Source organism: Lycorma delicatula, chromosome 6, assembly GCF_047948215.1.
Source record: "Lycorma delicatula isolate Av1 chromosome 6, ASM4794821v1, whole genome shotgun sequence".
In the NCBI taxonomy this organism is placed as follows: domain Eukaryota; kingdom Metazoa; phylum Arthropoda; class Insecta; order Hemiptera; family Fulgoridae; genus Lycorma; species Lycorma delicatula.
Window position 1 is genome coordinate 142,467,341 of NC_134460.1, and position 13,714 is coordinate 142,481,054.

General features: G+C 28.5%; 1 protein-coding gene across 1 annotated transcript in view; it reads right to left on the reverse strand.

Annotated features, from left to right (window-relative positions):
- The window catches only part of LOC142326303 (uncharacterized), a 98,789-nt gene that overhangs the window by 55,067 nt on the left and 30,008 nt on the right, over positions 1–13,714 (reverse strand). The window contains exons 4-6 of the mRNA XM_075368686.1: positions 12,801–13,240; positions 6,877–6,999; positions 1,638–1,740 (exon numbers count right to left, since the gene is read on the reverse strand). Coding sequence (XP_075224801.1) covers positions 1,638–1,740; positions 6,877–6,999; positions 12,801–13,240 — 666 coding nt within the window. The remainder of the gene's footprint in view (positions 1–1,637; positions 1,741–6,876; positions 7,000–12,800; positions 13,241–13,714) is intronic.

Here is a 13,714-nt window from a genome sequence, read left to right on the forward strand (position 1 = left end):
CTGCATAGACCTAAAGCAGTCTGTACATAGGTGAATTTACCTCCAGTTGATGTTTTGACACTAATTCCTAGAATAAGGTTTATTCTCAACAAAAAATAGATAATAAATAAATTAGTTATATTTACAGTAATTATACTTAAATTCAATTTATTTATCTAATAAATTAAAGATAGTTTTGTTTAATTTTAATTTAGTATAACTTAAACTAGTCTGTTCCTCAATTAAGCTACACTTGAGTAATTTTCTTTATTTCAAAACACTATAATTAGTAAATACATAATTTTTCTTACTAGTCATAAATATTTGAAAGAAAAAAATTTAGATGAAGACTATTTTATCATATTCTAACTATTTTTTTTATTTTTGCACGTTATATATCTGAAAAAAAATATGTATATTTAAAAACTAGATTGTGTACATACATTTTTAACACCTTTGTTTTAAAAACTGTTACAATATATCTTATTTACATTTTAGAAAGTAAAACAATGATATAAAATGAAAAATAAATGCTAATCTTTTGTTAACAATGTGATGTCAAAGCATATTACAGTAGGTATACATAATAATTGTACCTCTGTTAACAGACTGTTTTAGCCCGTCAACTGATGTTCACTTAAACCAAATTCAAATAAAAGTTAGAAAACAACTCAAGCTCATTTATGATACTAATCTAGCAATTTTTTTTTTGTTGAGTTTTTATAATTCCAAGTATACAGTTTTTTATTAACAATACTAGATGTGAAAACCAGATTACCATTAATTATATGTAAACTGGATAAACAAGTAATTTTAATTGGAAAAAGTAACTATAAATTAACCTGACTACATCACCAGTTTTAATTTTTGTAATACAGAAAACACACACAAAGAATTATTTAAGTATATTGAATAATATCTATCAACAATGTGAACTGAATGAATTAATAACAAAAAGTAATTTACATGTGAAATAAAGATAATACAATATAAGAAATTGAATTACAAAAGAGTCGGCAACAATGTTGCATGGATAAGATCAACAAGGCCATCTGAAGAGAACAGACAGACAAACCAATACGTCAGTAGTAAACGTAGTAAAATAATGCAATAGCTCAACATAGAAATTTAAACTAATACTTAACTCCTGAAATTTTTAGGAGGCATGTTAATATAAATATACACCTTTGTGAAATAAGTTGGGGAAAATGTACACTTCAAATCAACAAAATTCCTAAAAAAATTATATGTAGAAAATAAATTCATTTGGATAAATATTTTTTTTTTTAGTGACTAGTGATTATTAAAATTAGAAAAATGAAGGGAATTGCACATAAAAATAATAAAATCTTTACAAATAATTATCCTAATACCATGATCACAGCAAAAGAATCCATTATTTATAGAAAATAAGAATAATACAAACAATGATGGTATAGCAGAACAGTACCATAATACAATTTTTACCTCCTTATACTCCACAAATATAAAAAAAATATAATAAAAATAATGGCAGGATCAAGTGTAACAAAATAATATAATAATTTCTGAAAAGATGCATACACATTCATAATAAAGTATTTTAACAGTAACCAACTGTAATATTTTTAAAAACACTGAAATATGAATGTACCCTGTTTAATATATTTAAGAACTACCTTGTGATTTAAACGCACTGCATAAATTTTTCAAATATGTATCTTCATTTGTTGCCTCTTCGAATGGTGGTAATTTAGCAGCCATAATGTATTCACGTGGGATCTAGACAAAACAAAACTTCACTCATAAATAATACAACAGAAATATCTTGTAAGTTACACCACCTGATAATCAAATTCTTTTTACGAATAAACAAATAATACAACTTCTTTTAAGAGACTTATTTAAATGTAATCCATTGTGTTAAATTACATTTCTTAAAGTGCTACAAAATTATTGACCCATTAATCCATCTACAGCACAAATTATAAGCATATGTTAAAGTCCAAAATCAAAACTTTTTGAATTTTGAACTTTTTGTTAACTGCAGTAATAAGTCCTCACTGAGATCTTTTCAACGATATATCATAAGTGGTACTTATTTTCATTGGTTCCAAAGTTAAGTCAAATAAAAGTTAATTAATGAAATATACAAATCTTACAAGGGGAGGCACATCAGTTCAAATCTGCCTTCATCTCCTTTTTTTTAACTTTTTCTTTTTTAATTTAAATATATTGATTATTAATAAATATTGACCTCTGATGAAAATTACTACAATAAATAAAAATTCAATAATAACAATAAAAAAAAGATGAAAAAATATCAGAAGTTATTAAAGAAATAAAATTTTATGTACTTTTCATTTTAAAAAAATGTGTATATGTAATTTAATAAGTGTTCAAGGAAGTCATGTAGTGTCCACATCAGATTTTCTTATATTTTAATGTTATGAACATTAAATATAATTATTATATCATTAATAATAAAATTACAACTAAACATGATAGTTTAACAACAATATTTAGCTTAATTTAAAATCAGCAAAAAGTCAATAAAAATTAAAATTATTTTTTTTAAATCTCAAAAACAGAAAACTATTAACTCTTTCAGGATTCATAACTACTGTACAAATTGAATTTTTTCAAATAAACATAATACAATTTTAAAACAAAGAATACAATTTTAATTTAATTTTAACAATAACTGCCAAACTTCTAAACATCAGTCCGATTAAACATTATGATACCAGTTGATAAATTCACTAATTTTGTTAATCTAAGTTTGTTTTTATGTTGCTTTTACTGCTGAAGATAAAAAAAATTACACAGCAAATTATTTTAAATAATTCCTTTCATCATATTGTTTCCAGAAGAACACCCTCATAAAATTTAACGAGTTTATTAATAAACAGTTCAAAATGTAACAAAGCAGATAAGCACGATTGGTCCAATTGTCAAATTTTTATTATTTTTTACCAAATTTCTAATTTCTAAAATGAAGCACAATTTCATTTATCTAACTCCAACCTCTCATACCAATCAAAGTTTAAATTCTGAACAGTGAATTGTATACTTTTTTGAGAACAGAAATTCAAGGGCACTCAAATCAAACAAACAGACAAAATCAAACAATGATAGTTCAAACAGATAAAAACAGAGTACAATACATGGTTAAAAGCAAATCTCTCCTTAAAAATCTAAGCTTGAAAGCTTGAATTGCCCTAACAAAGAAACTGTGAAATGCTGATAGCAAGTGCACCTTGAGCTAAATGACACAGCCAATTTAACAATTTATAAAAAATAAACAATTTACTTAACTTTTTTCCTTTCATTAGATGAACATGGCACAACGCTACAACCTTTTTGCCCAATTCTAATCTTTATTACCAAATATTTAACTTATCCAACATCTTTGGCAACTTAGTGAATTTAAATTAAATTGACATCCTATAACTGAATCTGGTTTTTACCTCTGTACATCATTCTATTAAACAAATTAATTTGTACCTTATTACAACATCCATCAAAAAAAATTTGTACAAGATTTTTGGATGACATATTTTTTTTATCAACCATTTTAAGACCCTCCCATTTCAAATTTTATCAGTTGTTTAATTTTATACTTACACATTTTCCAATAACACCATGTTTCAAAAGGTCTACTGCTTAACTTTCTAATTTTCCCACCACTGCCATATATTCTACACAAATATTACAAAATTTGTTCCACTCTACCCCTAGAAGAGTGCCCTTGAAGTTCTATTCTCAAAAAAAAAAAAAAAAAAAAACAGTTCCTTATTCAGAATTTAAATCTTAATTGACATGAGAGGTTGGAGTCAGATAAGTGAAATTGTGCTTCATTTTAGAAATTAAAAATATGATAAAAAAATAATAATTTGTCAATTGGAACAATGGTGCTTATGTCCTTATGAATAATTATCCACAATAGCAGCTTAAACAAATTATAATTGTTCACACCAAACAATAAAAAGAGGAAAACAAAGGACATATTTAATCTTACAAGTGGTTTTAAAAACTGCAGCCATCTAGCTCATCATGTAGTATCAAAAAAAGCATATAATACAGACACTCACTAACTACCTGCAGTACAATATAAATTATTCAAATGTATACACTACATTTTCACAATAAAATTAGTGGGAAAGAAATTAATTGACATGTATTTAATTTTTGTGAACTGAATTTTTTCATACGTAAATTCTTTTATTATTCTGTAATAAAACAAGTTTCTTGATCTAAATTTTACAATTTTCTTCTCTTTTTATGTAGGTTCTCCAGGATTTCTTTATCTTTAGAACCTCTGCAAGTTTTGTAATATAGCAAACTTTAAAAGATTTACTCCTACTGGAAATTCCAGTAGATGGGATTTTAAAACATGACATTACAGCTATTAAGTAAACATCGTTTAAGAAAAATGTACTTTATTTTATATTTTACTTAAGTATTAGATAACAAGCAATCCAATACTAGACACTATATTTAAGCTCACAATCATAGGACGTCATTGCTAAATTCCCAATACAGAATTTATACCCCTTTCAGTTTAATTTTTAACCACAATAGCTTGTTTTATAATATTTATTATTTCTAATTAGGATAATAACTGATAGTTACGGTATTTTACTAATTGACATTCTTTAAACTAATTGAGATTTTATAAGCTATATTAAATTATTATTGGGTTATCTGTCATTTGACCTAATACAATGCTAGTCTTAATTTCTTTCTGTTAATTAGAATAAACCTAAAATAACATCATATGAATAGTGTAAGAAAGTTGCTAAAGTTTAAAGAAATAGCTAAAATGTAAAGTTGCAAAAAAAATCATTTTTGAAAAGAATTGCTTCAATGATTAAAGCATGATCTACCTGCCTTATAATAATGTGTGGCCACACCACACATTATTTTCAAAAATTATTTTTTTTTTGCCAACCAGGTTCACAAAAATAACTAAACTTATGTCTCTTTTAATTTATAGCTCAACAAACTAGAATTCCCATTTATATGATCACACAACTCAAATAAGTCCTTGTGTGTAATTAAACATGTAATATTCATAGCCACACAGGTGCTTAATATATTATCTAAAATGCAAAATTCATGAATACATGCCTAGATCACTAGCATCAAAATTTAAAAATTTTTCTCTAAAAGGTCATAGAGGGGTAGATTATTTATTTTTTTAAAAATTGAGTTAGCTTTCAATGTGACTGCAAATTTTATTAAGTAGGAAACATAAATTTGCTTTTGTCAATATATTTATATGTTAGTAGCTCATACTAAAACAAAAGAAAGACTACATCTGGGTACAAGGATGAGATATGTACAGGTTACTTCAAGGAAAGTCAGGAATACAAGCTAGAAAAAAATCCACATAAAAAAAGGTGGCAGATTAAAGTGCACATTGTTGGAAAATTGTTGTTGAACAGTGTAGCATAGAAATACGATGGTTTTCATTAACATGTAGCCAACTGTGCGGCTAGTGAGTACAGAGGGAAAGGAGTGGAGCCAATATCTCATACAGCATTATTTTAGTAGCGACTGAGTTGTAGTCGACTAAGAATCACCATTTCTCATAGTCACTTTTCAAAAATGGTGGTGTGTCTTGGATTAATACCCACTGCCAGTTCCACCAACATTTCAATTTAGGTGGAAGAGAACATGTTCCATCATGTAGCACTATTTTGATATGGGTGTTGGACATCAGAACTACTAAAGTTCAACTTTAAGAAGTATGCCAACAAAAAAAAAGGTTAGCTAGGACACCAGAGAACATCAAGTATTTTAGACAAGCAACGGAAATTAGCTTCTCCTTCATATATTTCAAAATTTCCCATTGCCTGAACTTTGAAAGACTCATTTCTCACAATTATGTTTGGTACCAGCAAGATAGAGCAACTGTCCACACAGCTACCAATGAATGAATCTTTGAAAAAAAAAATTTTTCCTAGGCGCCTAATCTCTCATCACGGAGATGTTATTTGGCCTGCTCGTTCTCTAAACCTTAGCTTATGTGATTTTCCTGTAGAGGTTTCTTAAATCCAGCGTGTGTATGAATAAACCCCAAAATTTGAATGAACTTGAGGCCATAAGCCAAGAAATTGCTGCTGTAACACACAAGTGACATTAGATCGTGTTTTTGAGAGCTTTAGTGAAAGGCTTGAAGAGTGCATGGTGAAAAATGGACATCGTTTGGATGATGTCATTTTTAGAAATTAAAGTTTTTTTATATCTTGTGTAATTGAGAAATTGCTTGTATACAAAATGTATCAGAAAAATAAATTTAAAAAAAGTTGAATAATCAAACCTTTGTTTCCATTCAAAAACCGTCATTTTTATGCTATATCTGTATAATAAAGCAAGTTTTTATAGTGTTCAAATGAATATGTGTGTATGATATTTTCTCATACTACAAGATTACCATCTTGTAATACTACTGTATTAGCTCACATTGTGAGTCAGTAAGTTATGTAGTACAAAGCTAAACTGATACTGGAAGTAGTGACATTTATTTAAACACCAAAGAGGCACAATAACATCTGCTAACTAACAAGTACATAAATAAAATACACATTTAAATCAGATTTTGTACATCAAGAAAAGAGAGAGGCTCAATGTACAATACCAATTCCAAAAAATGTTCAATGTGTAACCTCAAAGTTAAACAGGTTTTACAAAAACATAAATAATTCAAGATCAGTTGAACACCACTTTACAATATGAATCGGAAGGAGAATGTGCCTTTAAATAGCACAAGAGGAACAAGACAGAGTGTTATAAACATTAAGTAGTTTATCTATAAGAATTGACTTTGGGCTATTTATGACTTTCGTGATAATCAGAGTAAATATGACTAATTAAATCTGGTAAAAATAAATTAATTAATAAAACACAAACCTGAATAACCCGAGAGTCTTGGTCAACGAATCCAAGTGTAATACCATTTTCTAAAAGTAATTCAACTTGGCGAGAACCAGAAGTAGTCTGATCCTTTTCATTCTCGGTACTGCTCATTACCATCTGGAATAACAAAAATGATAAATTATTAATTATTTTTACTGCGGTAAATTTTATAAGAGTTAACAAAATAATTAATATTTAATCTATCGTAAACACACAAACAGTATACTAATTAGTATACTTACAACTGATACCTCTACTTCATCGATAGAACCTAAATCCCTTTCAGACAGTTTGTTTACTCACTATACAGAAAAATTTCTTAAAAAAATAAAGATTTAAAATTTAAATTAAATTAAGATTTTAATTAAATAAAGATTAAATTTTTAAAGAAAGTTCTACTTGGTCAAGTGTTATGTGATTAAGTATTAATAAATATGACTAATTTTATTTTTTCATGGAAAAATTAAAAATCATACTGTGAAAAATTAATAATCATACAATTTTCAACTTTTATTATCAGATTGTCTAAGAAGTATTGAGGCTTTGAAGGCCAAAACTGAAAATACGTTTATTATTATCGGAAAATAAAATTATGAGACCACATAAAACACCACGTTTTTTTATGAACTGCCATTTTTCCAGCAACTCCATAATCCTGTTACTATAGAATTTCTATGGCTTCCAGTCAAAAAATTATTACACATGGTTTTCACAGGCCTCTTTTGAAACTTACTTAACACCATTAAAGGAGTTCTGCAGAGATCAATATAAATGATAGTCTGACAGTGCCAGGTCCAGCCAGTATGGTAAATGCATTAAAACCTCCTAGTCAAGTTCTTTCTGGTGGATCATTAAAGATATATGTAGTCTAGCGTTCTCAGCGTGGTATATGACATCCTTTCTATTGACCAGTTCAGGTCGTTTCTTTTGAATTGCTAGGTGTAATCTCACTAATTGCCAACAATTCAACTCTGAGTCTATCATTTTGCCTGGCAGTAACAACTTGCGATGCATGATGCCCTTTCAATCCCACAAACACACAGCGTAAGATTCCTGGGCATCAGTGTGGGCTTTGCCACAGACTGTGGAAGCTTCTCCTTGCTTTGACCAAGATCTTTTTCGCACACTATCATAGGTTATCCACTTTTCATTACTCATGATCAACCCCTTCAGAAATGGCTCAAATTTCATTAATTTCGGTAGAGCTTCGCAGATAGAAATTCAATTGAGTAGATTTTTCTGACAATTGAGTCAGATCATGTGGCAGCCAAACATCGAGCTTCTTTTTGTAATCAGCTTTCTCCAATTGGTTCAACTCTGGAGATGGATGTTTAGGTCATTGACAATGTCATGACTGCTTACATGCTGGTCTTCCTCGACTTTTGCCAGAATACATTATCACTATCTTGTGTGCAAAAGGCTAAAAAATACATTTTATACTACCTATTATTAGGTTTCTCTACGAATTCACTTGGACAAAATAAAATTCCTAAATTTTGCACTAAAATGAAATTAAAAAGTATGCTTGCTACTTATTAACTCATAATCAACACCAAAATGTATAAATCAGTGTCCATTTTATTGTTCTTTTAGTGGGAATGAAATTTTTAAATTTTTTCTAGAGTAGTTTACTTATTGACAATTACTGCGACTGAAATATAATTACCAAAACAAAACTCTACTATAAACAAACTCATCAAGAAATGTAATGAGACAAGTACACTTGGATTTTTATTCAATTGTATGCTATTTATTATTATAGATCAATTTATAATAAATAAAAAAATAGAAAATAAAACACATTAAAGAAAGTTTTTTTAAAATCTAATACATACTTTAACTGAAAAATTTAATTTTAAGAGTTAGTGGCATTATAATCAATTTATTTACTTTTTTCTATATATAAGCAAACAATGGGTACAGCCCATCCAATATCAGGTAACATGTTAAAAGACTGACAGGTGAATATACTTGTGACACTTGCTTAATGTAATTTACATACCTACTTTGTACTGGTAAAATCACACATATTCAAGATCATTACCCATCTTCTAACTTTGCTTTTAACTACTCAAAATTAAGTTAAGTGTATATATACAGAAAGGGTGTCCCACATAGTTATATGCTTTTGATTTAGTATCACTGACCCATTCCCCCACTGATTCTATTGAACATTTAAAGACCTTTTAACAAAGGTTCTAAAAATTTTCTGTGAAAATTTCAACCTTCTAGAATTTATAGAACAAAATGGCGGCTTTCAAATAAAAACATCAATTTCAGATAAACCACATGTTTTATTCATTACAAAGTAGCTGGTAAAAATTATTAAAAACAGATGATAATTAGAATTAGAATAATTAACAATTAGATAAAAATAGTTAAAAACAGTTAGTCATGGTTATGACTTATTATTAATGTGTTCTATTTAATTAGAACAGCTGTTTAACAATACATCTATTTTTTATCATTTTTACCAGCTATTTGTAATGAATAAAAAATGTGGTTTATCTGAAATTGATGTTTTCAATTTAAAAGCCACTATTTTGTTTCTATAAATCCTAGAAGGTTGAAATTTTCACAGAATATTTTTAGAACCTTCATTATAAGGTTTGTAAAGTTTCAATAGAATCAGTGGGGGAATGGGCGAGTGATACTAAATCAAAAGCATATACCTCTTTGTGAAACACTGAAAAAATATATGTTCTGGATATCTAAAATAACACTGGGGTGTCTGTAGAGAATAGACAAGTAGTGTTGGCACTGCTAAATAAATATTAGACTAATTTTTACCAGACTAAGATAAGGGACACTAGTATGTCTGGTCTGAGCAGTATGTTTGTTCCTTTCCTTTTAATTCCAGAATGTTGGATCAGTGTTCTCGTAATAATTATCCAACAAATCATTCATTCTGTACAAGTGACATTGGGTACACGATGGTATAATAAAAATGGTAAACAACAGATACAATTTATTCATTAAATAGATACGTGTTCACAGAATTTAATAAATAAATGTAATGTGAGAGCAAATCAGCTATGTTTTAGCATCATACTTGTTATTTAATATTACTAAGACCAACTTTAAGCAACAGATACCATAAATGTTTCTTCAGCTATCAAAATAGTTCCTTACATGATGTATAATTTATATAATTTCATCTAAAATGATAAATTTCCAAGAAAAAATTTACTTTTAATCCTGGATATCAGAGAAAAGTATGCTAATGGATATTCTCTTTTCAGGAAATTTTAGCTTTTCCAAAGAATGAAATTCACTGAAATTTTACAAATAGCATAACCATATTCTGGCATGAAAAGAAGATAAAATTCCATCCCTAAATAATAAAAATCAGTAAAAATTCAAAGAATATTACCTCCTGCTTTAGTAACATTGAGTCTACTTATCCACAATGGGTAGAAGCAGTGATAACAACTTCATGATTTTGTTTTTGTTTATTTAATGAAATGTCATTTAATGACATATTACTAGCACAGTACAAAAGTTAAAAAAGCAATTTTTTATTTAAATTATTATTAAACATAATGATGAAGTGATTATCAATCAGTACTTCTTATTTTATGTTGTACATATGCTTTAACAATTGAAGAAATTCATACATTAAACGCACAGCATCACTCAATAGACCACGATCACTTTCTTTTAACATATTTACAATTAATTAGCACTTAAGTGATTATCCTTTTTTCTAGAAATTTGTCATTTTCTTTAATTTAATAATATAGATTTTATAGAATCCAATAAATATAATTTTCATCCTCAAACATCAAATTAACATCAAATATTGTTTTAATAATTTCCAGTCTTCATTTCTACTTGTGAGGTAGTAGAACTGAACTATCTTGAATTCAGTAAAACTCCCAATTTGTGAGTTTGTTTATTTTATGAAATTGTTATTTATGAATGATATTTATGGCAATCTATAATAAGCAATATTTTTATTTAATTATATAATTTAAATAACAATAATAGTAGGAATTATGTGTTTATGTTTTAAATACTTTCTAATACTTTATTAGACAAGTCAGGGTTTGTCTGAGCAGAGTTCAAACCATAGATTTTTATAAAAATCTATTTCAAAGATGAACTTTGTGAATAGAGTAAAAAAAATTGAAGTTTATATAGATCTGTGATTCCTTCTCTTGAAAACTACACCACTAACTTTTGCCAATTCTGATATTTATATGGGCTTGGCATCAGTACATATAATCCATGCTGGCTGATGAATGATGCCTCACAACATGGAGATCAAAACTCCTTTAATTTTTGAAATTTAAAAAAATCACTAAATTACATTTACGGTACTAAATAAAAGTTAATTTTCATTTAATTAGAATAACTTTAACAAAAATCCTTTTTGGCACACCAGAAAGCGGAGGTAGATTTCACTGGTACTAAGTAGGGGATTATAGAGATTTCTACCTTAAAAGTTAAGAAAAACTTAAAATTTACTCAATGTGACAATGGTTGCATACGAAAAAAGTTTCACATGTTTAGCATACAACAAGCCTTATCTTTTTACAATTCTAGCAACATTTTGGTCATCCTTTGCCGTAAGGATTGGTAATATCAAAAATTGTTTTAGACAGAAGTTTTAGTAAATGTTTAGAGGACTAACGACCACTTTAAATCAATTCGATACTGTGCCTATTAGGGGAGGTACGATTTTTATGTCTTCGAAATCCTATTTTTTCCATCCCCTAAGCCAATGTTTGGTGATATCAAAAAACTTTACTTAGATAAGTTTTAGGCCCTTATCCAAAGAACAGTAGAAACTTTAAATGAATTCGATAAATTACTTAATAGGAACGTTACAGTGATATTTTGTTTTTCCAAAAAAAGTCCTCCCATTGCCACCCCCCATGGTCCGATTTTGCCCATTAATTAACACGAGACTGTGATTTCAGGTCGTTATATTTTATGTATCAATTTGAAAGTGATTGGTGAAAAATTACAGCAGTTATCGTGTCCACAAAAAAATGAAATATATATATATTATTTTATTATTATTATGCTTTTACGGCCAACATGGGACCACTTAAGTCAATTTTAGTTGGATCTTTTCTGAGAAAAGCGTGTTATTTTACTCTTCCGAGCTGCCCAGTATTTCTTCATCCGTTCAGATCTTGCTTTCTTTTCTCCATCCGTAAACACCCTCTTCGTTGTATTTTGTCATTTGTCTGTCTTTTGTTTAAATCTAATGCTTTTGTCTTTTAGCTTTGTAATTTTTCCAGTTTTATTCTGTAGGTCAGTCAGGGGAAATTCCCAATTCTTTCATATCTTCTCTAATTTCTTTGATCCATCCTACTTCTAGCTTTTGGAACCAGAGCTTTTCAATGATATTTCTTGACAGTCTAGTTTCCAGTGTCCTTATGAGATGACCAAAGAAAAAGATTCTTTTTTTCCGCATAGTATCAGTAACAGGCTCTATTTCTCGATACACCATTTCATTTGGCACAATCCACCATTTCTTTTCGCCTTTACGCCTTCTTTTTGGTGTTTTTTATTGATACACGTTCTGACAATTTTGAGTGATTTTGAAAAGGGTCTCGCTTCCGTAGGCGAGTTCTGGCTGAACTACAGTTTTATAATGTTTAAGTTTTGTTTTAGCAGAAAGGCATTTTATATATATATATATATAAACTTTTGAACTGACAGTGGTTTTGGGGTCTGGGGTATGTGAAAAGCAAAGATATGTTGAAATTTTATGGAAGTCATGGTACCCATTACAATTGGTAGCTTTCTTGTGAAATCTCCCAAAAAACCACAATGTACAATTGGATCCTTCCTAATATCACAGATAAAACAGTGACTGTTTCTAATTTTTTATTTAATAAAGGCAGATATTGTATTTGCTGTCAATGAAAATGTATTATCTAGTACTGTAAATAGTTACTTACCGGAGATGGCTGTTCAATGTTATCAGATGGAATAAGAAGCTTATCAGTAGAATTTAACGCAAGTGTATTTGGGTTAATACGTCCATTTGTTCCAGTAGAAATAGTAGCAGTAGTAGTAGGATTAACAGTAGCGTTAACAGTATGAGTCAACTCAGAATTACAACTGTTCTGAAATCCTGATGATGTAGTCATAATATAATTGTTCTCAGTAACACCATCCAATGTACCAAGAGAAAACTGGTTTTCAATAATTAAAATACTTGTTCCATCATCACTACGCATAGGTGACTGTGATTGCGTTAAAGCTGACAAAGGGGATGATGGAGTACCCGGTGGTGCTGACAAAGGAGATGCCAATGATTGTGTTGATGAGATAGAGAACTCATTATTAGCACACTTGGTAATGTTAATATTATTTAGGCTACTTTCTGAACCAGATTCTAAAATTAAACAAAAATAACAGAATTTATGTTATGACTGCAGTAAAAATAACATCACAATTATTAAAAATAGATAATTCACTCTCGGGACAAAAATCCTTATCATTAGAAATGATTTAAAGAAATAAATTATTTATTGCATAACAGTCTTAAAATCCTACATGTACTAACTATACTAGCCCTTTAAATTAAAACATTATATATAAAGACCTTAGAATGTGATTTTTTTAACGACTATTGTCAATGTACTGTGTAAAGTCTCTGTATAAATATATTTTTTCGATCTTCAGAAGAGAAACTATTATAAAAAAACTCAATGTACTTTGTCACCAGCAATGTCTATTAAACCCTACTCTCACTAACTCTACCTCTGGCAATCACTATTTGAAATGGTTCACAAGGTAGATAGAGATCATCATATATGCATTTACAATATATTTTTCATTATAACAGTTTTGTTTTCTCAAGAGAATA